At 45.9% G+C, this 22500-nt stretch overlaps 2 protein-coding genes across 5 annotated transcripts in view; both read left to right on the top strand.

Annotated features, from left to right (window-relative positions):
- nhsb (Nance-Horan syndrome b (congenital cataracts and dental anomalies)) overlaps window positions 1-11807 on the top strand; it is a 177711-nt gene extending 165904 nt beyond the window's left edge. For all 4 annotated transcript variants that reach the window (XM_071330791.1, XM_071330792.1, XM_071330793.1 and 1 more), the window contains 6 exons: window positions 1-372; window positions 1151-1357; window positions 1596-1703; window positions 1869-4506; window positions 5599-5728; window positions 6048-11807. The exon at window positions 1-372 is cut by the window's left edge and continues 326 nt beyond it. In XM_071330791.1, coding sequence (XP_071186892.1) covers window positions 1-372; window positions 1151-1357; window positions 1596-1703; window positions 1869-4506; window positions 5599-5728; window positions 6048-6705 — 4113 coding nt within the window. In that variant the 3' untranslated portion in view covers window positions 6706-11807. The remainder of the gene's footprint in view (window positions 373-1150; window positions 1358-1595; window positions 1704-1868; window positions 4507-5598; window positions 5729-6047) is intronic.
- Window positions 11808-13779: 1972 nt separating this feature from the next.
- rai2 (retinoic acid induced 2) overlaps window positions 13780-22500 on the top strand; it is a 26286-nt gene continuing 17565 nt past the window's right edge. Inside the window, exon 1 of the mRNA XM_071330810.1 lies at window positions 13780-13917. The gene's annotated coding sequence lies outside the window, so the exon portion shown is untranslated. The remainder of the gene's footprint in view (window positions 13918-22500) is intronic.

The raw sequence follows: 22500 nt of genomic DNA on the forward strand, positions 1-22500 counted from the left end.
ATACGCGACGAGGACCAGGACGACAGTGATGAAGATGAGGATGATGATGACGACGACGATGATGAAGATGAGGAGCTCTCTCCGTACGAGACGGAGGACTTCCTCCCGGGAACGGGGCCAAGGATGTTAAAGGACGAGGAGGAGAGTACGGATGACCAGGCCATGCCAGAGCTGCAGCTGGGGAGTCTGAAGAGGATACAGCAAGGAGACGGGGGGAGTCCAGAACACATGTGGATGGAGAGGGGTCGCTCCCGCCTCCCCCGTCAGGTCGACATGGGGAGCTGTGAGATCTCCTCCAGCTCAGACACCTTCAGCAGCCCCATCCACTCTGTCTCTACTACGGGGGTGCTGAGAGGACAGATAGACCACAAGGTACGTCTTCGTTGCCATCTTCACTTATCTGTGTATCTTGTCTTCTGTCTTCTTTTGCTTGTAGCCTTTTGGAAGTCATTTTGTTTGTTTTTGTTAGTTTGTTTTTGATGAGCAGGCCCTGCGACAGACTAGTGTCCTGTCCAGGGGGTGTACTGCACATCAAGCTGCCTCACGCTACAGAAACAGGAGATAGACTAGTGTCCTGTCCAGGGGGTGTACTGTACATCAAGCTGCCTCACGCTACAGAAACAGGAGATAGACTAGTGTCCTGTCCAGGGGGTGTACTGTACATCAAGCTGCCTCACGCTACAGAAACAGGAGATAGACTAGTGTCCTGTCCAGGGGGTGTACTGTACATCAAGCTGCCTCACGCTACAGAAACAGGAGATAGACTAGTGTCCTGTCCAGGGGGTGTACTGTACATCAAGCTGCCTCACGCTACAGAAACAGGAGATAGACTAGTGTCCTGTCCAGGGGGTGTACTGTACATCAAGCTGCCTCACGCTACAGAAACAGGAGATAGACTAGTGTCCTGTCCAGGGGGTGTACTGTACATCAAGCTGCCTCACGCTACAGAAACAGGAGATAGACTAGTGTCCTGTCCAGGGGGTGTATTGTACATCAAGCTGCCTCACGCTACAGAAACAGGAGATAGGCTCCTGCCCAATGGGCCATTCTGGCTTGGACAAGGCTGACTTACTTATATGATGTGCAGAGCTTTCTGCTTTCTGCATGTGATGAAAAGCGCTCTACAAATAACATGTATTATTACCATAAGGAGGACCACCAGTCGTCCAGTGGGAACTGGAGTGGCAGCAGTTCCACATGCCCCTCCCAGACCTCTGAGACACTCCCCCCCGCCGCCTCCCCCCCTCTGACCGGCTCCTCCCACTGTGACTCGGAGCTGTCGCTCAACGCCGCGCCACACGCCATCGATGACCTCACCGGCTTTATCATCGACCCGTACCATTCGGATCAGCCGCAGGTGAGTTTCCCTCTGACGATCCTACTTACCTTTGACTTCCTGTCTTCAATACTTTATTTATTGACTTGGAGATGGTGTTGTTTGTTGGGACTTTTGTACAGGAAGTTAATATTTTAGCTGTAAATAAAATAAAGCTACATTTACTTAATTAAACTAGGTAAAGCATTTTGAGCTACTGGAAAATAGCTATATAAATCAGATTTATTATTATTATGAATTATTATCATTATTATTACAGGGCCAGGGTCATAGGTCCAGCTCCTTCACCTCCTCAGCCACTGACCAGCTGGATGATGCAGGGGTCAGCACTGCCAGCGAGGGAGAGTGGACCTACCCTCAAGACCAGGTACCACTGCTATTTAGCAATATAGATTATTTTCTCCTCTCCTCTCCTCTCCTCTCCTCTCCTCTCCTCTCCTCTCCTCTCCTCTCCTCTCTTTTCTTCTAATCTTTTCTCTTATCTTATCTTGTCTCATCTTATCTTATATAATGTTATGTTATCCTGTTCTAGGCTGATCAGGACCAGCTGTGTAGTCAGGACTTCAGCCCCAGGCGTTCCTCCAGGGGGGACCAGACCAGGATAGACTTCACCAGCATCAGCACCTACGACGGCTTCTCAGAGCGAGCTCCCCCTACTGCTGCAGCAGACTCCCAGGGCTTCTACTCATCCTCCATGCACTTTGACCCCATACAGGGCCAGAGTTACAGGAGCTACATGTACAACTATGCAGCAGTGGGCTCTGGCGCTGACTGTGGCCAGGGTAATACTGTGGGCGCTACGCCTGGTGAGGGAGAGGGCATGGCTGGGTATCCTCCTCAGTCCTCTGACTACAGGGGAGCCACCCTGACGCTAGGGAGGCCGTGTCGTCCGCTGAAGAAACCAAAGGTCAAGCCACCCCCACCAAAACGGAGCTCATCGCTGAAGGAGAAGTGTAGCGCTGGTGCTCCAGAGAACGTCCCCCCTGAGCAGGGCGATGAGCAGGGCGATGAGCAGGGCGATGAGCAGGGCGATGAGCAGGGCGATGAGCAGGGCGACCAGGACCAACCAAAGATTCATAGTAGTGGGCAGACCCAGACCCTGAACCTGCCCATGTCTTCCAGGGACAGAGAGATGAGGCTGCAGCTGGACATGGCCAGCCCAGGGGAGGTGGAGAATCCTGGGTTGGAGGCTGAGGCGGTGGGTGGTGGTGGTGGAGGTGCCTGGGGGATGGGGAGCCCCAGGAGCCCCAGGACTGTGGAGATGACGGAGCCCACCTCGTTCGGGTCCACGGACACTCACTCCTTCAAGGACGAGGGCGCCGTTCAGTCTGACTATGCAGACCTCTGGTTCCTCAACGACTTGAAATCCAAAAATAACCTGGACCCCAACGGCTCCTTGTCCACCTCCAGCACTGCTACGGGTACTACTGTTATCGAATGCATCAAGTCGCCGCTGGACAGCTCCTCCTCTCCCGGGGGAGAGACCCAGGCGTTGATGCATTCCTCCGGCTCTGGTTCCAGCTCCTCCAGGCCCACCTCCCCTCCTCTTCCCCCCGGGGATGGAGACTTCAAGCTGGGCTCTCCTGAGAAGCTGGCTGGCCTCGCCTCGCCCTCCAGCGGATACTCTAGCCAATCCGAGACGCCCACGTCTTCATTCCCATTAGCGTTCTTCCCCGGCCCGCTCTCTCCGACCAGCGGGAAACGGAAACCCAAAGTCCCCGAGAGGAAGTCTTCTCTATCCTCGCTGCAGCACCAGGCCCAGACCCAGTTCTCTAGCTCGGCCTCTGGATCCTCCTCTTCCTGTTCCTCTTCCTCTTCCTCGTCATCCAGGAAGGACTATGACTTCCCGGCTCCACCCACCCAGCTGGACTTAAGTTCTCTTCACAGCGCCCACAGCAGCCGGCCGTTACCCACTCTGGCCCACCGGACCCACATGCACACGCTGCACCAGAACAAGCAGAGGGCAGCAGCAGCAGCAGAGGCCCGGGCCACCGCGGGTAACACTGCAGCCTCTAACGCTAATGCTAGTGCTAAAGCTAGTGCTAACGCTACTGCTAGTGCTAATGCTAACGCTAGTGCTAACGTTAGTGCAGCCCCCTCTGGGTTTATCTATGGATCCACTCTGACTCCAGAGGCCCCGCTTGCTGCCAACCCCATGGCCCTGGCCATCACCCCCACTGTGCTGCGCTCCGTCCATCTACGTTCCATCGGCCACAGGGCCACCGAGGGTTCTCAGCCCCAGGCCCGGGGCCAGGCTCAGGGTGCTCAGGGCCAGGAGCCTCCACCACCACCACAAGCATGGGCCCACGAGGCTTCAGGGGCCCCTGCCACCAGACCCAAGATGCCCAGTGTAACCATTGTGACCCCCCACTCTGACACCAACACCAGGCCCCTGCCACCCAGGAGACCCATCGCCCAGAAACCCCCGCCACCACCGTCCCAGGACCCCCACCACCCTTCTCAGGAGCAACACCACCACTCTGTACCCCAGCCCCAGCACCACCCCACCCCCATGCAGCACCCGGACGGCCCCCCGCCCTATGAGAGCCTGGCCAGGCACCGGCAGGACCGCTACAGCCCCGGAACCTTCTGGGCAATGACGGCGTTCCGGACGCGGCCTGCGGAACCTTTGGAACCTGAGGAACCCACGCACCGAGCTCCACCGCCAACTCCGGAACCCGTGATTCCTACTACACACCCGGAGTGCCACGTGCTAGGGGAGCGGACAGAGGATGAAGAAGACGAGGAGGAGGAAGAGCACGATAGAGAGATATCAAGGGTTATGAGTCACAGTCAAGGCCTAATTAGAGAATATCGAGAATATCATCAAAGAGATCATCCAAGGGAACCACCGACGTACGAGACGCTAGAGGAGTCCCACTCATATCAGTCCCAGTCGCATTATCACAGCCAGTCACAGACACACTCCTGTCACAGTCAAATGGTCCAGAGGTGGGACTTGGGCCCAAGCAGCAGTCCTGACAAAGTGCCCGGTGTAACTGTAGAAGCATCACACCCTTACTCAATTAGCCATGTGATAGATCTAAGAGGTAGGGGTGGAGAGGACCGCTATGAGATGACATCATCAGGGGTTCCTACCAGAAGTGCCTCTCAGGATAACAGCAGAGATGACTCCACCACACCGGACACAGAGGACTACTTCAGCAAAGGTCAGTCTGGATTGATAGATTTTACTTTTACTTTACTTAAATCTCTCCGCCATTTCCTGGTTGCAAAAATTTGAACAGTTCGCCTAATTTCAATTTATGTGTCAAAACAGGCAAGTATAGTTTAGTGAATCATTGTACCATCTAAAGCGCTGTGAAATATCTTTTCCATAACCCAAAATATTGTATTTTCAGCTGTTTGAAGCTGGTATACCAAACCAGAAGTAAAATACACAAAACCGGGAAGCATAGAAATAGAGCACATAGAACAGATATACTGCTTCTTAGACTTGCTTTCAATGAGAATGACAGATCTATACAAACACATTTCTATGTGAATTTTGTCAGGTCACCCAAAAAGTGACATATTGCAGCTTTAATACTTTACTTAAAACTTTACTTTACTTTGAGACTTTTTAACAATTAATTGTTTTTGAATTGATGTATTAATTTAAGAGACTTCAAGTAAAAGTATAATCCCCTTTCTCTTCCTTCTGTTGTGGTCCTCTCATCTCTAGTCTTTAATGACCTATAAGGAATGTGATCAGATCACTTCTGTTGTGGTCCTCTCATCTCTAAAGGGTTTAATGATCTATAAGGAATGTGATCAGATCACTTCTGTTGTGGTCCTCTCATCTCTAGTCTTTAATGACCTATAAGGAATGTGATCAGATCACTTCTGTTGTGGTCCTCTCATCTCTAGTCTTTAATGATCTATAAGGAATGTGATCAGATCACTTCTGTTGTGGTCCTCTCATCTCGAGAGTCTTTAATGATCTATAAGGAATGTGATCAGATCACTTCTGTTGTGGTCCTCTCATCTCGAGAGTCTTTAATGACCTATAAGGAATGTGATCAGATCACTTCTGTTGTGGTCCTCTCATCTCGAGAGTCTTTAATGATCTATAAGGAATGTGATCAGATCACTTCTGTTGTGGTCCTCTCATCTCGAGAGTCTTTAATGACCTATAAGGAATGTGATCAGATCACTTCTGTTGTGGTCCTCTCATCTCTAGAGTCTTTAATGACCTATAAGGAATGTGATCAGATCACTGGCATGATATTCCCTATAACCTCCAGTTCCTGTTCCTCCAGAGTCTACTAGTCCCAGTGATAACTCCCTCTCTCCTCTGACTGACGAAACAACCAAACCTGATGATGATGTTGTCTTCATGTCGCCCAGCAAATCCCGTACTACTGAAGACCTGTTCGCCATGATCCACAGGTCACTTTCAATTCACTTCAAATAACTGTATTATTTTTGACTCACTAGGTTATAGCTGTACTTGTCATAACCGATATTATCATTACATTTATCTGTCACTATCTTCAATTCAGTTCAAAAGATCTTCATTGTTTTCCAAGGTTGTAGCTAATTACAAACAAACTGAGAACACACATCGAATGCATCAGACATCAGAACCACAGCAGAAACCCATCAGACATCAGAACCACAGCAGAAACCCATCAGACATCAGAACCACAGCAGAATGGGCTATAAAATGTCCTGTTTACCTGAACCGTGTAACACTCTCCTATTCTAGGTCCAAGAGAAAAGTCCTGGGCCGTAAGGACTCTGGAGAGCTGAGTGGGAAGAGCCGTCTGTGTCCTCCTCCGGCTGCCGTCGTTCCCCCTGCAGCTATCCTCCCAGCCATCCCCCCTCCGCCCCCTCTCATCATCCCCCCCGCCCCAGCCCTCTCCACCCTGACCGCGGCCGGGACCCAGCGCACCCCAGGACCCATCTACCGCAGCGCCAAGAAGTCCAGCACCTCCAACGAGGAGTTCAAGCTGCTTCTCCTGAAGAAGGGCAGCCGGACTGATTCCAGCTACCGCATGTCTGCTACAGAGATCCTCAAGAGCCCCATCGCGCCGAAGTCCCCTGGGCACCCCTTGGCTGCGGAGGGCCAGGTCAGGTACCCCACCGAGGAGCCCCCCTCTCCCCTCCAGGAGCCGTCATTGCAGGCGGCCGGGGAACAACTCTTCCCCCCCAACCTCTTCCCCAGGCCCAGTTCAGACAGCTTCAGCCCTAAAACACCCCCCACGTCGGCTTCGTCCAGACAGGGGCGCTCCCGGATCCCCCCTGCAGCCAATAGTAGTCGCTACAGCACCCGTAGCCGCCTCTATACGGCACCCATGCAGGTCATATCAGAGGGGGAGACTGAGAACTCAGATGGGAGTCCTCATGATGATCGCTCCTCGTAAAGAAAATGGCATGCTCAGTGCAGAAACATGTACCCTATTCCTTATTTGGTGTACTACTTTTGACCAGGGCCCATATAAGGAATAGGATGCCATTTGGGATGTAGACATATTTATATGGATCTGGTTCAGTGCTGTTACTGTTCTTATCTACTGAGTACTGATGGATACACAACTAAACAAAGAGTGTTTAACCAGAGAGAAGACTACTCTGGACTACCTGCCTGGGGATTTGATATCTATGTGCAGAACTGAAGAACACAACTTTGTGTTTTGTTCAGAGTGTAAAGAAAGAAAAAAATATCTTGTTTTGAACTTTGAACTCCATTTTTAAATAACCCAAGATCCTGTATTGAGTGAAACGTGGACAAGAGGAGAAAAATGGAGCGGTAAGACAACCTGTGTGTGTGTTGAAGCAAATGGAACATCCATCGTCATTTTTTATCTTCTTGGATGTTGGATGACTTGTATGTCGTGTCCTAACGTGACCCTAAAATAACTGCTTTCCAAAAGAATTGCATTTCTCTCTACACTTACCCAGAGGACAGGTCATTATTTCAACCATAAACAAAATATTCCCAGTCGACAAAAATGAATAAGCTATATGTTTTGTATTGCTACCGCCCCAACACAAAACAATGGACCGTGATCACTATTGACAACCATGTGTCAAAGCATTGTTTTACCAAGAGTGAGTTAACAACACACATAGGTCTACGTGCCATCCTCACATAGATAAACTACATGTAAAGAAATAGGAATGACCTTTGCCCCTAGAAGCGCTCTCAGTGCAGGGATTCCTGGCAGGGACACATAAGGTAAATATTTGGTCTTGTTGAAGTGATTTGGTGCAGATGGTGTCAGAAGAGATGATGGGACAGTCGTGCTGTGGCCTTTCTGTGCTGGAGGGCCAAGCATGCAGGGGATTCACTGACTACTCCAGAGGAGATAGTTTGGACTATAAAAACAAAACAAAGAGTGAAAAGCTATCGAGGGTCTTTACTACTAATGTTTGGCTAGCTAGCTGGGAGGTTGAAATGAATCGGGTTTTCAAAGCTTCTCCTTTGCACTTCGTCATTATGAATTCTTCAAGAATATTCCTTGAGAAAAATAAAACTAATCTTATAATGGAAAATTCCTATTGTGTATATTTGTATTGAATATAAAGAACATAGCTATATGAAGAGACATACAAAACTTTTTTTAATGACACAAACCCATCATGTGTAGCAGAGTGGATTGGTGACGTAGAAATAGAATAACTACATTCTAGAATGACTAGATTCTGTTTCTATAGGGGTGGTGGGGATGCAATCTTACCGTAGTTCCGTAACATCAGTAGCCAGGGGCACGTCACAAAGCCCAACACATTAATCATACAACCTTATTAAGAGAAGCAACAAATCATCTGTCCTTGTGAAAATATCAGTTGAATCTTAAAAAAAAAAGATTTCACTCAAATATTACGCGTCTGTCTAGTGTTTTTCAGGGTTTTAAACGAATTTAACATAACAAATGGGTTATACATTTTAAGTAATGACATTCTGGTGAACAGACCAATCTTGAAGAGTTGTGTTTCTACATTGAAAAACAAACTGTAGATCAATGAAGTCACTCAATGTGTTCTATGAATACCTCTGCAACCATATTACTGTTCGTTTGTACAGATCTAACATAGAGATACATAGATAAAATGACAACTGTTACTCAGCGAAATTTGAATTGCAGAACTAACTGAACTGACACTGTGTACGAGGTTACAGGAGGAACAAGCTGTGAACTAATTAGAATTTAACATGATCTGTCATGAATTAATATCCGTTGCTGCAGAGCACTGTGGTGTTCGTTGTTTTATTAGTAGTTTCATCTATCGCATGCAATAAACAAAAAAACACCATATCATTTTCAAGAGGGGAAATATCTGTTAGAGATACTACCATGAGAAAAGATATAGAATTTTCAGTTTCATTTTTGAATATGTAAAGTTGAGTGTAATTCAATATATGTACAAAATGTTTGACAATTCTGTTTTGTATAGTTGTGTTCATGGACAGGGGGGTATCTTGTACTGTAAAATGAACAAAAAATTACTGGACAATCAAACAGAGAATTTTGGAAAATGTAAGAAAGCTATAAGAGTATGGGATGAGTAAGGGATGAGTACGTTCTGGAGTTAGTTATTACGTAGGTTCCAGGTAAGGGATGAGTACGTTCTGGAGTTAGTTATTACGTAGGTTCCAGGTAAGGGATGAGTACGTTCTGGAGTTAGTTATTACGTAGGTTCCAGGTAAGGGATGAGTACGTTCTGGAGTTAGTTATTACGTAGGTTCCAGGTAAGGGATGAGTACGTTCTGGAGTTAGTTATTACGTAGGTTCCAGGTAAGGGATGATGAGTACGTTCTGGACTTAGTTATTACGTAGGTTCCAGGTAAGGGATGAGTACGTTCTGGAGTTAGTTATTACGTAGGTTCCAGGTAAGGGATGAGTATGTTCTGGAGTTAGTTATTACGTAGGTTCCAGGTAAGGGATGAGTACGTTCTGGAGTTAGTTATTAGTAAAAAGATCCAGGGGGAAATCCTTGTGAGAGTCAGATGAATTGAGCTTGAGACGGGACGGGAGGTAGGATGGGTATGTGCATGCGTGTGCACTTGTGTGTGTATGTGTGCGTGCGCATCTGCGTGTGTGTGTATGTGTTACGTGGACAGTGAGCAGAGCAGGTAGAGGTAGGGTCGTCGTTAGGTAGGGCAACGCACTACAATTCCTCCCTGTACTCTTAGATAAAAAGGTGCTATCTAGAACCTGAAAGGGTTTTTCGGCTGTCCCAATAGGAGAACCCTTTGAAGAACCCTTTTTGTTTCCAAGTAGAACCCTTTTAGTTCTAGGTAGAACCCTTTTGTCTTCCATGTAGAACCCTCTGTAGAAAGGGTTCTACCTGGAACCAAAAAGTGTTCTCCTATGGAGAGAGCCGAAGAACCCTTTTGGAACCTTTCTAAGAGTGTGTGGTATAATTGTGTTAACATTCTATTTCATCTTATCGTTTTACACTGTTGGACTATAGAACTACAGCCATTCATTTGCCTGGTGTTGAAATGCCATACTATATATATCTAAGTGTTTGGTGAACCTTTCTGCGGTCAAAATGACACAAAATGGCTGGTTAGACACTGGGGAACATTGGGGAACATTGGGGAACCAAGAGACAGGTACCTCTCTATGCATTGTGTCTCTCTTTTAAATGTAGATTATGGTGCGACAACTTGACAGGATCTACAAGATGACATTCATTAATGACAATAATTAAACAGCATTGTATAGAAACTATTTTTAATCACAGGATATTTTATCCAGAGAGTTATTTTATTATCATATTGAATAACCTAGAAGAGGAATGATGGTGAAACTTAGACACTTCATATCAGAGTCTATAATAATATCATGATTGAACTGAACTGGCTGATGCTAAACTTGACGGTACATTCTTAGAATGCATCCCAAATGGCACCCTATTCCCTACCTAGTGCACTACCCCATAGGGCTCTGGTCAAAAGTAGTGCACTACATAGGGAATAAAAGGGGGCCATTTCTGACTCAGTCTTAGAATATAAACGTTAAACTATATGGTGTCAAAATCCACCTTGAGTAGATATTTGGGATCCTCTGAAGTCATTTTTAATTGTTCATATGGATTAGTAACAGCAGTTTGACATAATCTGTATGCAGCCAAAAAAATATATAGATTATATTTTGATGATTTGTGTTCCCATTGCAAGTGTCTTTCAATTTTCAGTAAAGTAGCAATGTAGCCATTTCCCCCCAGGCCAGGCCCCACAGACTAAAGACATTGGTTCGTCTGAGTCCAGGCCCCACAAACTAAAGACATTGGTTCGTCTGAGTCCAGGCCCCACAAACTAAAGACATTGGTTCGTCTGAGTCCAGGCCCCACAAACTAAAGACATTGGTTCGTCTGAGTCCAGGCCCCACAGACAAACGTTTTCAAATAAGAAACTATTGCCTGCCTTTCCGTGAGACATATCCGATGTGTGTAACAGGGTTGGGATCGATTCCATTTCAATACCAGTCAATTCAGAAAGTTAACCAAATTCTCAATTCCAATTCCAAATTTCTCCTCTTTGAAAACCATTGAAGACAATCGGAGTTGGAATTTCAGTTTACTTCCTGAATTGACTGGATTTGAAATGGATTAGAGCCCAACCCTGAAGTGTAAAACCCCAACACAGAAGTGTAATACCCCAACACAGAAGTGAGAGCCAGAGGTAATAATCTTCTCTTGTTTGCATTGACCTAGACACATTTTAACCTAGGATTAAAAAAAAAATACTGTTATACTCTGAGACATGATTCCCTGAACTTACCATTATTTCAAAGTTTAAAAACAAACAAAAAAAATATTCTCCTATTGCACTGGTATAGTGGAGCTTGTGAAGTTTTTTCTTTTTTGCTGTAACCTGAAGTTATATTGATGATGATATGTGATGATTTGTGTAAAAGACTGTATTTCCCCTATTGATTAAAAGATATTATACATGGTTGATTCATTTAGGATGCATGTTCAGGATAGCACAGGCCAGGCTTCTACCAAAGGGTTTCAGAGAGTCAGAAGTGGACTGGAAAGAACCAACACACACAAAAAATAAAGATTTAGAAACTTTAAACATTAACATTAAAAGATGAAAAACAAACTTTAAAAAGATGAAAAACCAACCAACTATTTAAAAGGATGAGCGTTACAGTGTAACTGACTCGGTCGGTACAAGATGCTCCTGGCTCACAGCTAGAGCAGAACAGATTGCATCACTTTTTGTATTTTTGTACAAACTAAATGTAAATAGTAAACCTTTTTAAAAATGTTGCAAAGATCTTTTTCTTTTTGTAAAATATTTTCAAAGTTTACATGATTAATGAATTAATTCCAAGCCTTTGTATATTTTGGAGCAGTTGCAACACTATTTGAGTCTTGTATTTATTTTGGGGTAAACGTGAGACCTCCATTGACTGCTTTATATGTTATTGATTTGACAGCTCATCAGACTGCTCAGTGACTGGGCATAGAAAAGGACAATAAATGTGACTGCGTTGAAAAGAAACATGTGGTGTCCTTGTACGTCCTTCACGTCACACAGGTCGCATGTGTGTGTGTGTGTGTGTGTGTGTGTGTGTGTGTGTGTGTGTGTGTGTGTGTGTGTGTGTGTGTGTGTGTGTGTGTGTGTGTGTGTGTGTGTGTGTGTGTGTGTGTGTGTGTGTGTGTGTGTGTGTGTGTGTGTGTGTGTGTAACGCTAGCAGAGATCACACACACTGAAAATGTATGCACTCGCTGTAAGTCTGTTGTAAGTCACTCTGGATAAAAGTATTCGCATTGGCATTTTCTTTCATTGCTTCTCAGATTCAGTGGAGAGAATGCCTAGAGGCCCCACCACCAGTAGATGGCGATGTGTCATTGCTGTGTAGTTTAGCCAACAGACAGGATGGCCTGCACTGTATTGCTAGGTCCCATCCACTGTGAGGCGATCTGCTTTGAGGCCCTGTCCCTTGCCTCTCTGCTGAGCAGACCTGGCAGAGTGAAGGGAATGCATTGGGACAGGAAGTGATGGTGGTTGATGTCTCACTGCCTGTCTGTCTCCTCACCCCTAGCCTGGCCTGTCTGTCTCCTCACCCCTAGCCTGACCTGTCTGTCTCCTCACCCCTAGCCTGACCTGTCTGTCTCCTCACCCCTAGCCTGGCCTGTCTGTCTCCTCACCCCTAGCCTGACCTGTCTCTCCTCACCCCTAGCCTGACCTGTCTATCTCCTCACCCATAGCCTGGCCTGTCTCTCACCTCACCTCTAGCCTGGCCTGTCTGTCTCTTCACCCCTAGCCTGGCCTGTCTGTCTCCTCACCCCTAGCCTGACCTGTCTGTCTCCTCACCCCTAGCCTGACCTGTCTGTCTCCTCACCCCTAGCCTGGCCTGTCTGTCTCCTCACAGACAGGCTCTGAAAGGTCTATTGTTCCATAGTGGGCCTTTAAAGACTGACCCACCACTGTGACCCCCTCACAGCTCAACTTCTAACCCCCAGGACGCACCCAGATGACCAGCCAACAGTCCTGGGCCCCTACCCACCACCAACACCACCACTACCACTTCTAAACCCCAGTTGGGGAAAATCAATCCTCAATTCTCCCCATTTAATTCCCCATGGAGCTGAGCCTTCAAACAGTTCACTGAACTGTTGTGTCCTGTGTTCCATTCTCTGGGGTAAGAATCTAAGAGCTCCCTCCCCCTTTCCAACCCTTCACCCCCCCCCCCCCCCCCCCCCATCACCACTGATGTCTTACTTGAGGAAAGTGACAATCAAACTGAAGTCATTGTCCAAATTTAAAACAGTCAGAATAGAGGAAATTAACTCTAGGGCCGTCATGCCCTAAACCTTTACACAATAATACAACTATTTGATTTTCCTCAAAGATGTGGTTTTGAATAACAAAAAGAGAAAAGGTGACCTGCTTTCCCCTCACACATTCTTATCTTAATAAATCTGGGAAACACTTATATATGCATGTCAGATGTTGATAATAACTTAGTAAAGCCAATGGTTATTGTGGAAATGATGCATTTACACATGATTGTTGTAATGTTAATTGGACAAGGTTGTGTGAGCCCAGTCAGGCATCCAGATATACAACAATCTATTAAACCCAGAAAGACATGTCAATGTATTTGACCCAGGACAGCCACAAGGCCGTCACTTGACAAGAATGTCAACAATAAAGATTCACACAAATTATGCTTACCATAAAATAAATGTAATAATTTTGATTACTTGTCTATAGAATAGAATAGATATAGCCTATGCTTTTGCCATGGAAATTCTATATATTTTTCTGTCACGGTAGGCATTATTGTTTATAAATTATAATATTTTGTAGTTACATCTGTTTGACAGCGTTCCTTATAAACCTACTGTACTATAGACTATGCTTCATAGACTATAAATATAACGGTTTGCTCGCAGGGTGAGGACAGCTCTCTCCTGTCAAAATACTTCGTACCGGAGAAAACTGAGGACACCGTCTGCGCGCGCGCAGCCTCGCTGTCACAGGACTACCGCCTCTCCAGGGAAGAAACTGTTTTTTTGGGGCTGGCTACGGTCTCTACGTTGCAGCGTCGGGACACTGACGATTTAACATCGGGCACAGCATCAACACGGGCTCTTCTTGTATGGTAATGGAATCTATCTTTGTTCTAATTTACCTTGAAATGATGGTCGGTCGACTGTTTGGTTTCTAAAGGGCGAGAGGCCGAAATTGCATGGCTGAATGGCAGTGATAGGCCATCTCGTATTTGGAGGAGCAGAAAATGATGGAAGGAGCTGTATATGAAACCTAATTAATGACACCTAGTCATTCCGACGTGATTGCATTGTTCTGCACGCGATAGTTTATATAAGGCCAGCTTTCCTGCCATGCGATTGGATGGACAAATGATTATGGGGCTTTATTGGGGTCGTCACATAGACTGTAGCCTATACAGAAATAACGGGTCTCATCATTACACGGTAATACTATATACACACATGTGGAGACATAGTCATAGACATACATACAGTCTACATTAAGTGGAAAATAGCCTAACAATTCTGTCTTTATTTGGAAGGCAAATGCCACCGCGTCATTAAGTAATGTTATTTATTGGGTAGACTTGACCAATGCTCCCACAAATTATTTTTATAACACTGGTAGGATTCTAGTAAAAAAAAATTTTTTTTTAGATTCAGACAGTTATGGTTTGCTTATCGTGATGTCTATATTTAGTAATATATATGTAAACATATCTAAAGAAATGAACGTCTCTAAATAATTGAATGTAGGCCTTTGTAACTAAAGATAACTGTTTAGTGCCCCCCACCTGTCCCTGTGGTGATTTGGTCCAGCAGTATGTCCAAACAGCTGTGGTACTGTGTAACCCTAGAGGCCTCTGGGGACCCTTTGGGGGCCCCTTGGAAACGATTAGACGGATCACAGTAATTATACATTACAGGACAACCCAGGTGACACACACATTATATTGTCATCCATACCATTGTCTAATTACAATAACCTATTGTCCTGATGGCTAAAGGTACAGGCTAAACTACAATATAGCTCAGTCGTTAAAGACTCCAGGATCAAACCCACCTGCTGCTCAGTCGTTAAAGACTCCAGGATCAAACCCACCTGCTGCTCAGTCGTTAAAGACTCCAGGATCAAACCCACCTGCTGCTCAGTCGTTAAAGACTCCAGGATCAAACCCACCTACTGCTCAGTCGTTAAAGACTCCAGGATCAAACCCACCTGCTGCTCAGTCGTTAAAGACTCCAGGATCAAACCCACCTGCTGCTCAGTCGTTAAAGACTCCAGGATCAAACCCAACTGCTGCTCAGTCGTTAAAGACTCCAGGATCAAACCCACCTGCTGCTCAGTCGCTCAGCAACAGACATACCGTGATGAGACTAGAGGTAGATTGGGACTGTAAATAAAATAGCCTTATCCACCTATGGCAAATGTGATCTGTGGCAGACTGCTAGAGGTATTGATAAGAAGTTGGTACAGAGATAATCTGTGGCAGACTGCTAGAGGTATTGATAAGAAGTTGGTACAGAGATAATCTGGCAGACTGCTAGAGGTATTGATAAGAAGTTGGTACAGAGATAATCTGTGGCAGACTGCTAGAGGTATTGATAAGAAGTTGGTACAGAGATAATCTGTGGCAGACTGCTAGAGGTATTGATAAGAAGTTGGTACAGAGATAATCTGTGGCAGACTGCTAGAGGTATTGATAAGAAGTTGGTACAGAGATAATCTGTGGCAGACTGCTAGAGGTATTGATAAGAAGTTGGTACAGAGATAATATAATACTTCTGACAGCATACTTCAGTATGTTTGATTTGTTTTGATACTAGAATATATCAGGTCTATCTCCTCTGCCATATATAATATATCAGGTCTATCTCCTCTGCCATATATTATATATCAGGTCTATCTCCTCTGCCATATATTATATATCAGGTCTATCTCCTCTGCCATATATTATATATCAGGTCTATCTCCTCTGCCATATATTATATATCAGGTCTATCTCCTCTGCCATATATTATATATCAGGTCTATCTCCTCTGCCATATATAATATATCAGGTCTATCTCCTCTGCCATATATAATATATCAGGTCTATCTCCTCTGCCATATATAATATATCAGGTCTATCCCCTGTAGTGGCCTCTCCATTCTAGTTTGAAATACTGTTCTATTATATGCAGATGTTTAGAGAGAGTAAAAGCATGTCACACACACACACACACACACACACACACACACACACACACATATCAGTAATCTGGGCACCTCAACTGTGTTTGGTTTTGTGAAAACGGAGAAGGGGGGAGCTTTCCTTTTTTGGGAGTTAAAGTGGAGAGAGAGAACTGTGGAAGACATTACTACACACACACAGACTGACACAGACAGACAGTCAGACAGACAGACAGACAGACAGACAGACAGACAGTCAGACAGACAGACAGACAGACAGACAGACAGACAGACAGACAGACAGACAGACAGACAGACAGACAGACAGACACTCACAGACAGACAGACAGACAGACAGACAGACAGACAGACAGACAGACAGACAGACAGACAGACAGACACACACACACACACACACACACACACACACACAGACAGACAGACAGACAGACACACACACACACACACACACACACAGACACACACAGACACACACACACACACACACTCACTGTGTTGTTGTCCAGTGGGTATGCTGGCTGTGCTAGCTGGTCAAGGCCATGCCCGGCAGTGGCATAAAAGGCACATTATGTAATTCCTCAGCCTGTCCCTACCTATTTTCTTACAGAAGCACATCTTAAAGGCACATCTTACAGATTATACCTTTAAACTATGAGGTCATTACTTGGACCCCTGATTTCTCCTGACCACGTGACCTGACCAGGAAGAACATCAGCCCCTAGTTATACTGTTGTTATAAACTAGTGGAAAGCAGCACACTACATAGGAAACAGGATGAAATCACCCTACATAGGAAACAGGATGAAATCACACTACATAGGAAACAGGATGAAATCACACTACATAGGAAACATGAGCATAGCCTGAAGGTAGGGAGGGTCAGCTCCTCTTGCTGCTCCATTGACAAGTACCATGGTCTTGTAGTGGATGTGAGCTTCAACTGGAAGCCAGTGAAGTGTGAGGAAGCCAGTGAAGTGTGAGGAAGCCAGTGAAGTGTGTGGAAGCCAGTGAAGTGTGTGGAAGCCAGTGAAGTGTGAGGAAGCCAGTGAAGTGTGAGGAAGCCAGTGAAGGGTGAGGAAGCCAGTGAAGTGTGAGGAAGCCAGTGAAGTGTGTGGAAGCCAGTGAAGTGTGTGGAAGCCAGTGAAGTGTGAGGAAGCCAGTGAAGGGTGAGGAAGCCAGTGAAGGGTGAGGAAGCCAGTGAAGTGTGAGGAAGCCAGTGAAGTGTGTGGAAGCCAGTGAAGTGTGTGGAAGCCAGTGAAGTATGTGGAAGCCAGTGAAGTGTGTGGGAGCCAGTGAAGTGTGTGGAAGCCAGTGAAGTGTGTGGAAGCCAGTGAAGTGTGTGGAAGCCAGTGAAGTGTGAGGAAGCCAGTGAAGTGTGTGGAAGCCAGTGAAGTGTGAGGAAGCCAGTGAAGTGTGTGGAAGCCAGTGAAGTGTGAGGAAGCCAGTGAAGTGTGTGGAAGCCAGTGAAGTGTGAGGAAGCCAGTGAAGTGTGTGGAAGCCAGTGAAATGTGAGGAAGCCAGTGAAGTGTGAGGAAGCCAGTGAAGTGTGAGGAAGCCAGTGAAGTGTGTGGAAGCCAGTGAAGGGTGTGGAAGCCAGTGAAGTGTGAGGAAGCCAGTGAAGTGTGTGGAAGCCATTGAAGTGTGTGGAAGCCAGTGAAGGGTGAACATCAGGCGGGCTGCAGCATTCTAGATAAGTTGTAGGGGTTTGATGGCATAAGCCCAGCCAACAGCGAGTTGCAGTAGCCCAGACAGGAGATGACGAGTGCCTGGATTAGGACCAGCACTGCTTCCTGTGTGAGGTAGGGTAGTACTCTACGGATGTTGTAGAGCATGAACCTGCAGTAGCGAGTCACTGCTTTGATGTTTGCAGAGAACGACAGGGTGATGTCCAGAGTCACGCCAAGGTTCTTTGCACTCTGTGATGGGAACACCATTGAGTTGTCAACTGTGATGGAGAGGTCTTGGAGCAGGCAGGCCTTTCCCAGGAGGAAGAGCAGCTCTGTCTTGTTGAGGTTGAGCTTGAGGTGGTGGGCTGACATCCAAGCTGAGATATCTGCCAGGCACGCAGAGATGCATGTCGCCACCTGGGTGTCAGAAGGGGGGAAGGAGAAAAGTAGTTGGGTGTCATCCGCATAGCAATGAGAGATGAGAGAGATAGCAGAACCACCTGAGAGTTCTGAGAGTTCTGAGAGTTCTGAGAGTTCTGAGAGTTCTGAGAGTTCTGAGAGTTCTGAGAGTTGGTCAGAGACGACACGCTCAAGGGTTCTGGAAAGAAAATAAAGACGGGAAACAGTCCATCAACAGTCTCTGCATTTCAGGACTCACCGTAGCAAGTACTCCTGGTGCACTGGGCAATTATTTAGCCATTTAAACATTTCGTTTTGGAAGAAAACTCTTGTTTTTTTGCCATAGTCCTCACTGGCTTTCATGAGATTTACGTCAGCTTGTCCAAGGTGTTGGACTCGACGATAGTTGCTATCCATTGGAGCACTGCGATTGGTTACCCAACATTCTGGGGCGGGACTTAGCGAAGGGTCCAGTTAACAATGACGTATTACAGCGTGAATAATCTCCCAGCCCAGACCAAGAACACACTTAATGCCTTTATAAACACACGGCCATCAGAGCATCGTCTACATACAAATAACAGCCTGCCAGAGCGAAGCCTCATCTATTCTAAAACAATGACACACTAACCATCTAAACAAATGACTATCTCCATTGGGCATGTGTGTCCAGGACTAGGCTTCATCTGGGTTTAGAGTCCCACACTATATGTTTGGAGTAGTACTAAACATACACAAAGCATTATTGGATTCTCATATGATGGGCATAAACTGAGTGAACTGAAGGCACTGGTCTCCAAACCCACCGTAATGATCGTAATGATTGGTTCTGCTTTAAGATTACATTCCTCATCAATTACAGCCTTGTCTCTCCCTCTGTGCCAGCTTTGCTTCAAACTCATGTAGAAAACGTATTTAGGGTTAAGTCACAAATGGCACCCTATTCCCTATACAGTGCAGTGCACTTCTTTTCACCAGAGCCCAAATGGGCCCTAGTCAAAAGTAGTGCACTAAATAGGGAATAGGGTGCCATTTGGGACACAAAACTAGGAAGCCTATTTTACCCCTTTCCTTATGGTTGCAACAGCTTCCCACATGGGTACCATTAAACTGGAGAAACGACAGGCTTTCTGAGGTTTGGGGTTGAAGACATGCCATTTTGTAATTGATGTTTTTAAGTCTCTGATTATGTGAACTGCTTCCCCCTCCGTGAGGACATGAAGTCTTCCTCTCTCTCTTATATGCCTTATATTTTCTCTTTTATTTAGTTGTTCTCTCTGAGAGATGACGTAGTCTGCGTTGTGTGTTGTTTTCACACACACTCTGTCTCTGTCCTCAGATGTAGACAATCTAGCCTAGGGTTCCCTAATAGGCTGCCCAGTGATTTTATTTGGCCCCTATAAGTTTTCTAGATTTTTTTCCAATATAATTTTAATTTCTCCACATAAAATACTGTAAGCTCACCAGGAAATCAACTCGGAATGATTTAAATGTAGGAAATCTGTTCCCAAGTATTCCCAGGCGGAAGTGTGATGTGATGGTATCAATGTAATCAAGGTTTGAAATGATTCTGTTTTTGTCAAGTAATTTATCTGTTTGGGGTTCTTGCAGTCAGTTCACAGTACAAATTATTTACAACTCTGTTCCTGCCCCCCAACTATCCACTCAAGGAAAAGTCGTCCGACAGCTGAATGTAATTCGGGCCCCTGCCCGAGGCCTATAGTAGATCTCCAAATTACATGGTGTTGTGTTATGATGTGATGCTGTCTGTGGTCTTGAGGTGCTGTGTTATGATGTGATGCTGTCTGTGATCTTGAGGTGCTGTGGTGTTGTGTTATGTTGTGATGCTGTCTGTGGTGTTGTGGTGCTGTGATGTGCTGTGGTGTTGTGCTGTTACGTTGTTCTGTTATGTTGTGGGGCTGTGATGTTGTGCTGTTATGTTGTGGGGCTGTGATGTTGTGCTGTTATGTTGTGGTGCTGTGGTGTTGTGGTGCTGTGGTGTTGTTCTGTTGTGCTGTTCTGTTGTGGTGCTGTAGTGTTGTGTTATGTTGTGGTGCTGTAGTGTTGTGTTATGTTGTGGTGTTGTGGTGTTGTGGTGTTGTGGTGCTGTGGTGCTGTGGTGTTGTGGTGCTGTGGTGTTGTGGTGCTGTGGTGCTGTGGTGTTGTGGTGTTGTGGTGCTGTGGTGCTGTGGTGCTGTGGTGTTGTGGTGCTGTGGTGCTGTGGTGTTGTGGTGTTGTGGTGCTGTGGTGTTGTGGTGCTGTGGTGTTGTTCTGTTGTGCTGTTATGTTGTGGTGCTGTAGTGTTGTGTTATGTTGTGGTGCTGTAGTGTTGTGTTATGTTGTGGTGCTGTGGTGTTGTGGTGTTGTGGTGCTGTGGTGCTGTGGTGCTGTGGTGCTGTGGTGCTGTGGTGTTGTGCTGGTATGTTGTGGTGTTGTGGTGTTATGTTGTGTTGTGCTGTTTTGTTGTGGTGTTGTGTGGTATGTTGTGGTGTTGTGTGGTATGTTGTGGTGTTGTGTGGTATGTTGTGGTGTTATGTTGTGTTGTGCTGGTATGTTGTGTTGTGCTGGTATGTTGTGGTGTTATGTTGTGCTGGTATGTTGTGGTGTTGTGGTGTTGTGCTGGTATGTTGTGGTGTTGTGTTGTGGTGTTGTGTTGTGCTGGTATGTTGTGGTGTTGTGGTGTTGTGTTGTTGTGTTGTGCTGGTATGTTGTGGTGTTGTGGTGTTGTGTTGTGCTGGTATGTTGTGGTGTTGTGGTGTTGTGGTGTTATGTTGTGCTGGTATGTTGTGGTGTTGTGGTGTTGTGTTGTGCTGGTATGTTGTGGTGTTGTGGTGTTGTGTTGTGCTGGTATGTTGTGGTGTTGTGTTGTGCTGGTATGTTGTGGTGTTGTGGTGTTGTGTTGTGCTGGTATGTTGTGGTGTTGTGGTGTTATGTTGTGCTGGTATGTTGTGGTGTTGTGCTGGTATGTTGTGGTGTTGTGGTGTTGTGCTGGTATGTTGTGGTGTTGTGGTGGTATGTTGTGGTGTTGTGGTGGTATGTTGTGGTGTTGTGCTGGTATGTTGTGGTGTTGTGCTGGTATGTTGTGGTGTTGTGCTGGTATGTTGTGGTGTTGTGGTGTTGTGCTGGTATGTTGTGGTGTTGTGCTGGTATGTTGTGGTGTTGTGGTGTTGTGCTGGTATGTTGTGGTGTTGTGGTGTTGTGCTGGTATGTTGTGGTGTTGTGTTGTGCTGGTATGTTGTGGTGTTGTGTTGTTGTGTTGTGCTGGTATGTTGTGGTGTTGTGGTGTTGTGTTGTGCTGGTATGTTGTTGTGTTGTGGTGTTATGTTGTGCTGGTATGTTGTGGTGTTGTGCTGGTATGTTGTGGTGTTGTGGTGTTGTGTTGTGCTGGTATGTTGTGGTGTTGTGGTGTTTTGTTGTGGTGTTGTGTTGTGTGGTATGGGAGATATAGATCAGACCTCAGCCAACATCAGACAATAGTAACCTAGAGAAAGGGCACTGGTAAAGAAACCCATCGCTGTTCCCCCAACACAGATGAACCCTACCATCCGTGTAGCCTACAAAATGGCTGCCAGAGTTGCTGCTGCTTCACTGTGCCACCGACTGTGTTGCCATGACAACAGTAGATTGGGGCTCAGGAAGCACAGCAACTCAAAGACAGTCTCCCTCTCCTCCAATAACATCTCCTCCAATATCTCCCAATACCAGTCAGGGAAAGGGGGATTCTTAGTCAGTTGTACAACTGAATGCATTCAACTGAAACGTGTCTTCTGCATTTAACCCAACCCCTCTGAATCAGAGGTGTGGAGGGCCGCCTTAATCAACATCCACGTCTTTGGCGGCTGGGGAACAGTGGGTTAACTTCCTTGTTCAGGGGCAGAACGACAGATTTTTACCTTATCGGTGTGGCAACCAATGAAGATTGAGTGTAGAATTAAAGGGGAAATCTGCAGTTCAAACAATAACAAAGCAATCACTCTGCCACTGATTCAGTAAACAGCTGAGGGGGTGGGGCTGGAGAAACGTAACCACTCTCAAATTCATAGACAGAGCTATGGATACAAGGACTGACCATCTACTGTATGATATCAACATGATAGTTTTAAGGTTTAAAACATGGCACCCATCCATGCCAGTGTTTGTTTACAATTGGAGTTAGATGGAGTTAGACAGTTGAACTATATAAGTTATATCCTTCAAGAATCAATGGCTACATATCATAAATCAAACAATGGATGTATCATTCACAGATTGCCCCTTTAAAGTGTTTACAGTCTGTTGCATTCAGTCAGGTCCTGAATGACCATTACCGTTAGAGCTAGCCATGACATCAGTGTTTACAGTCTGTTGCATTCAGTCAGGTCCTGAATGACCATTACCGTTAGAGCTAGCCATGACATCAGTGTTTACAGTCTGTTGCATTCAGTCAGGTCCTG

Source organism: Salvelinus alpinus, chromosome 10 (genome assembly GCF_045679555.1).
Source record: "Salvelinus alpinus chromosome 10, SLU_Salpinus.1, whole genome shotgun sequence".
Classification (NCBI taxonomy): domain Eukaryota; kingdom Metazoa; phylum Chordata; class Actinopteri; order Salmoniformes; family Salmonidae; genus Salvelinus; species Salvelinus alpinus.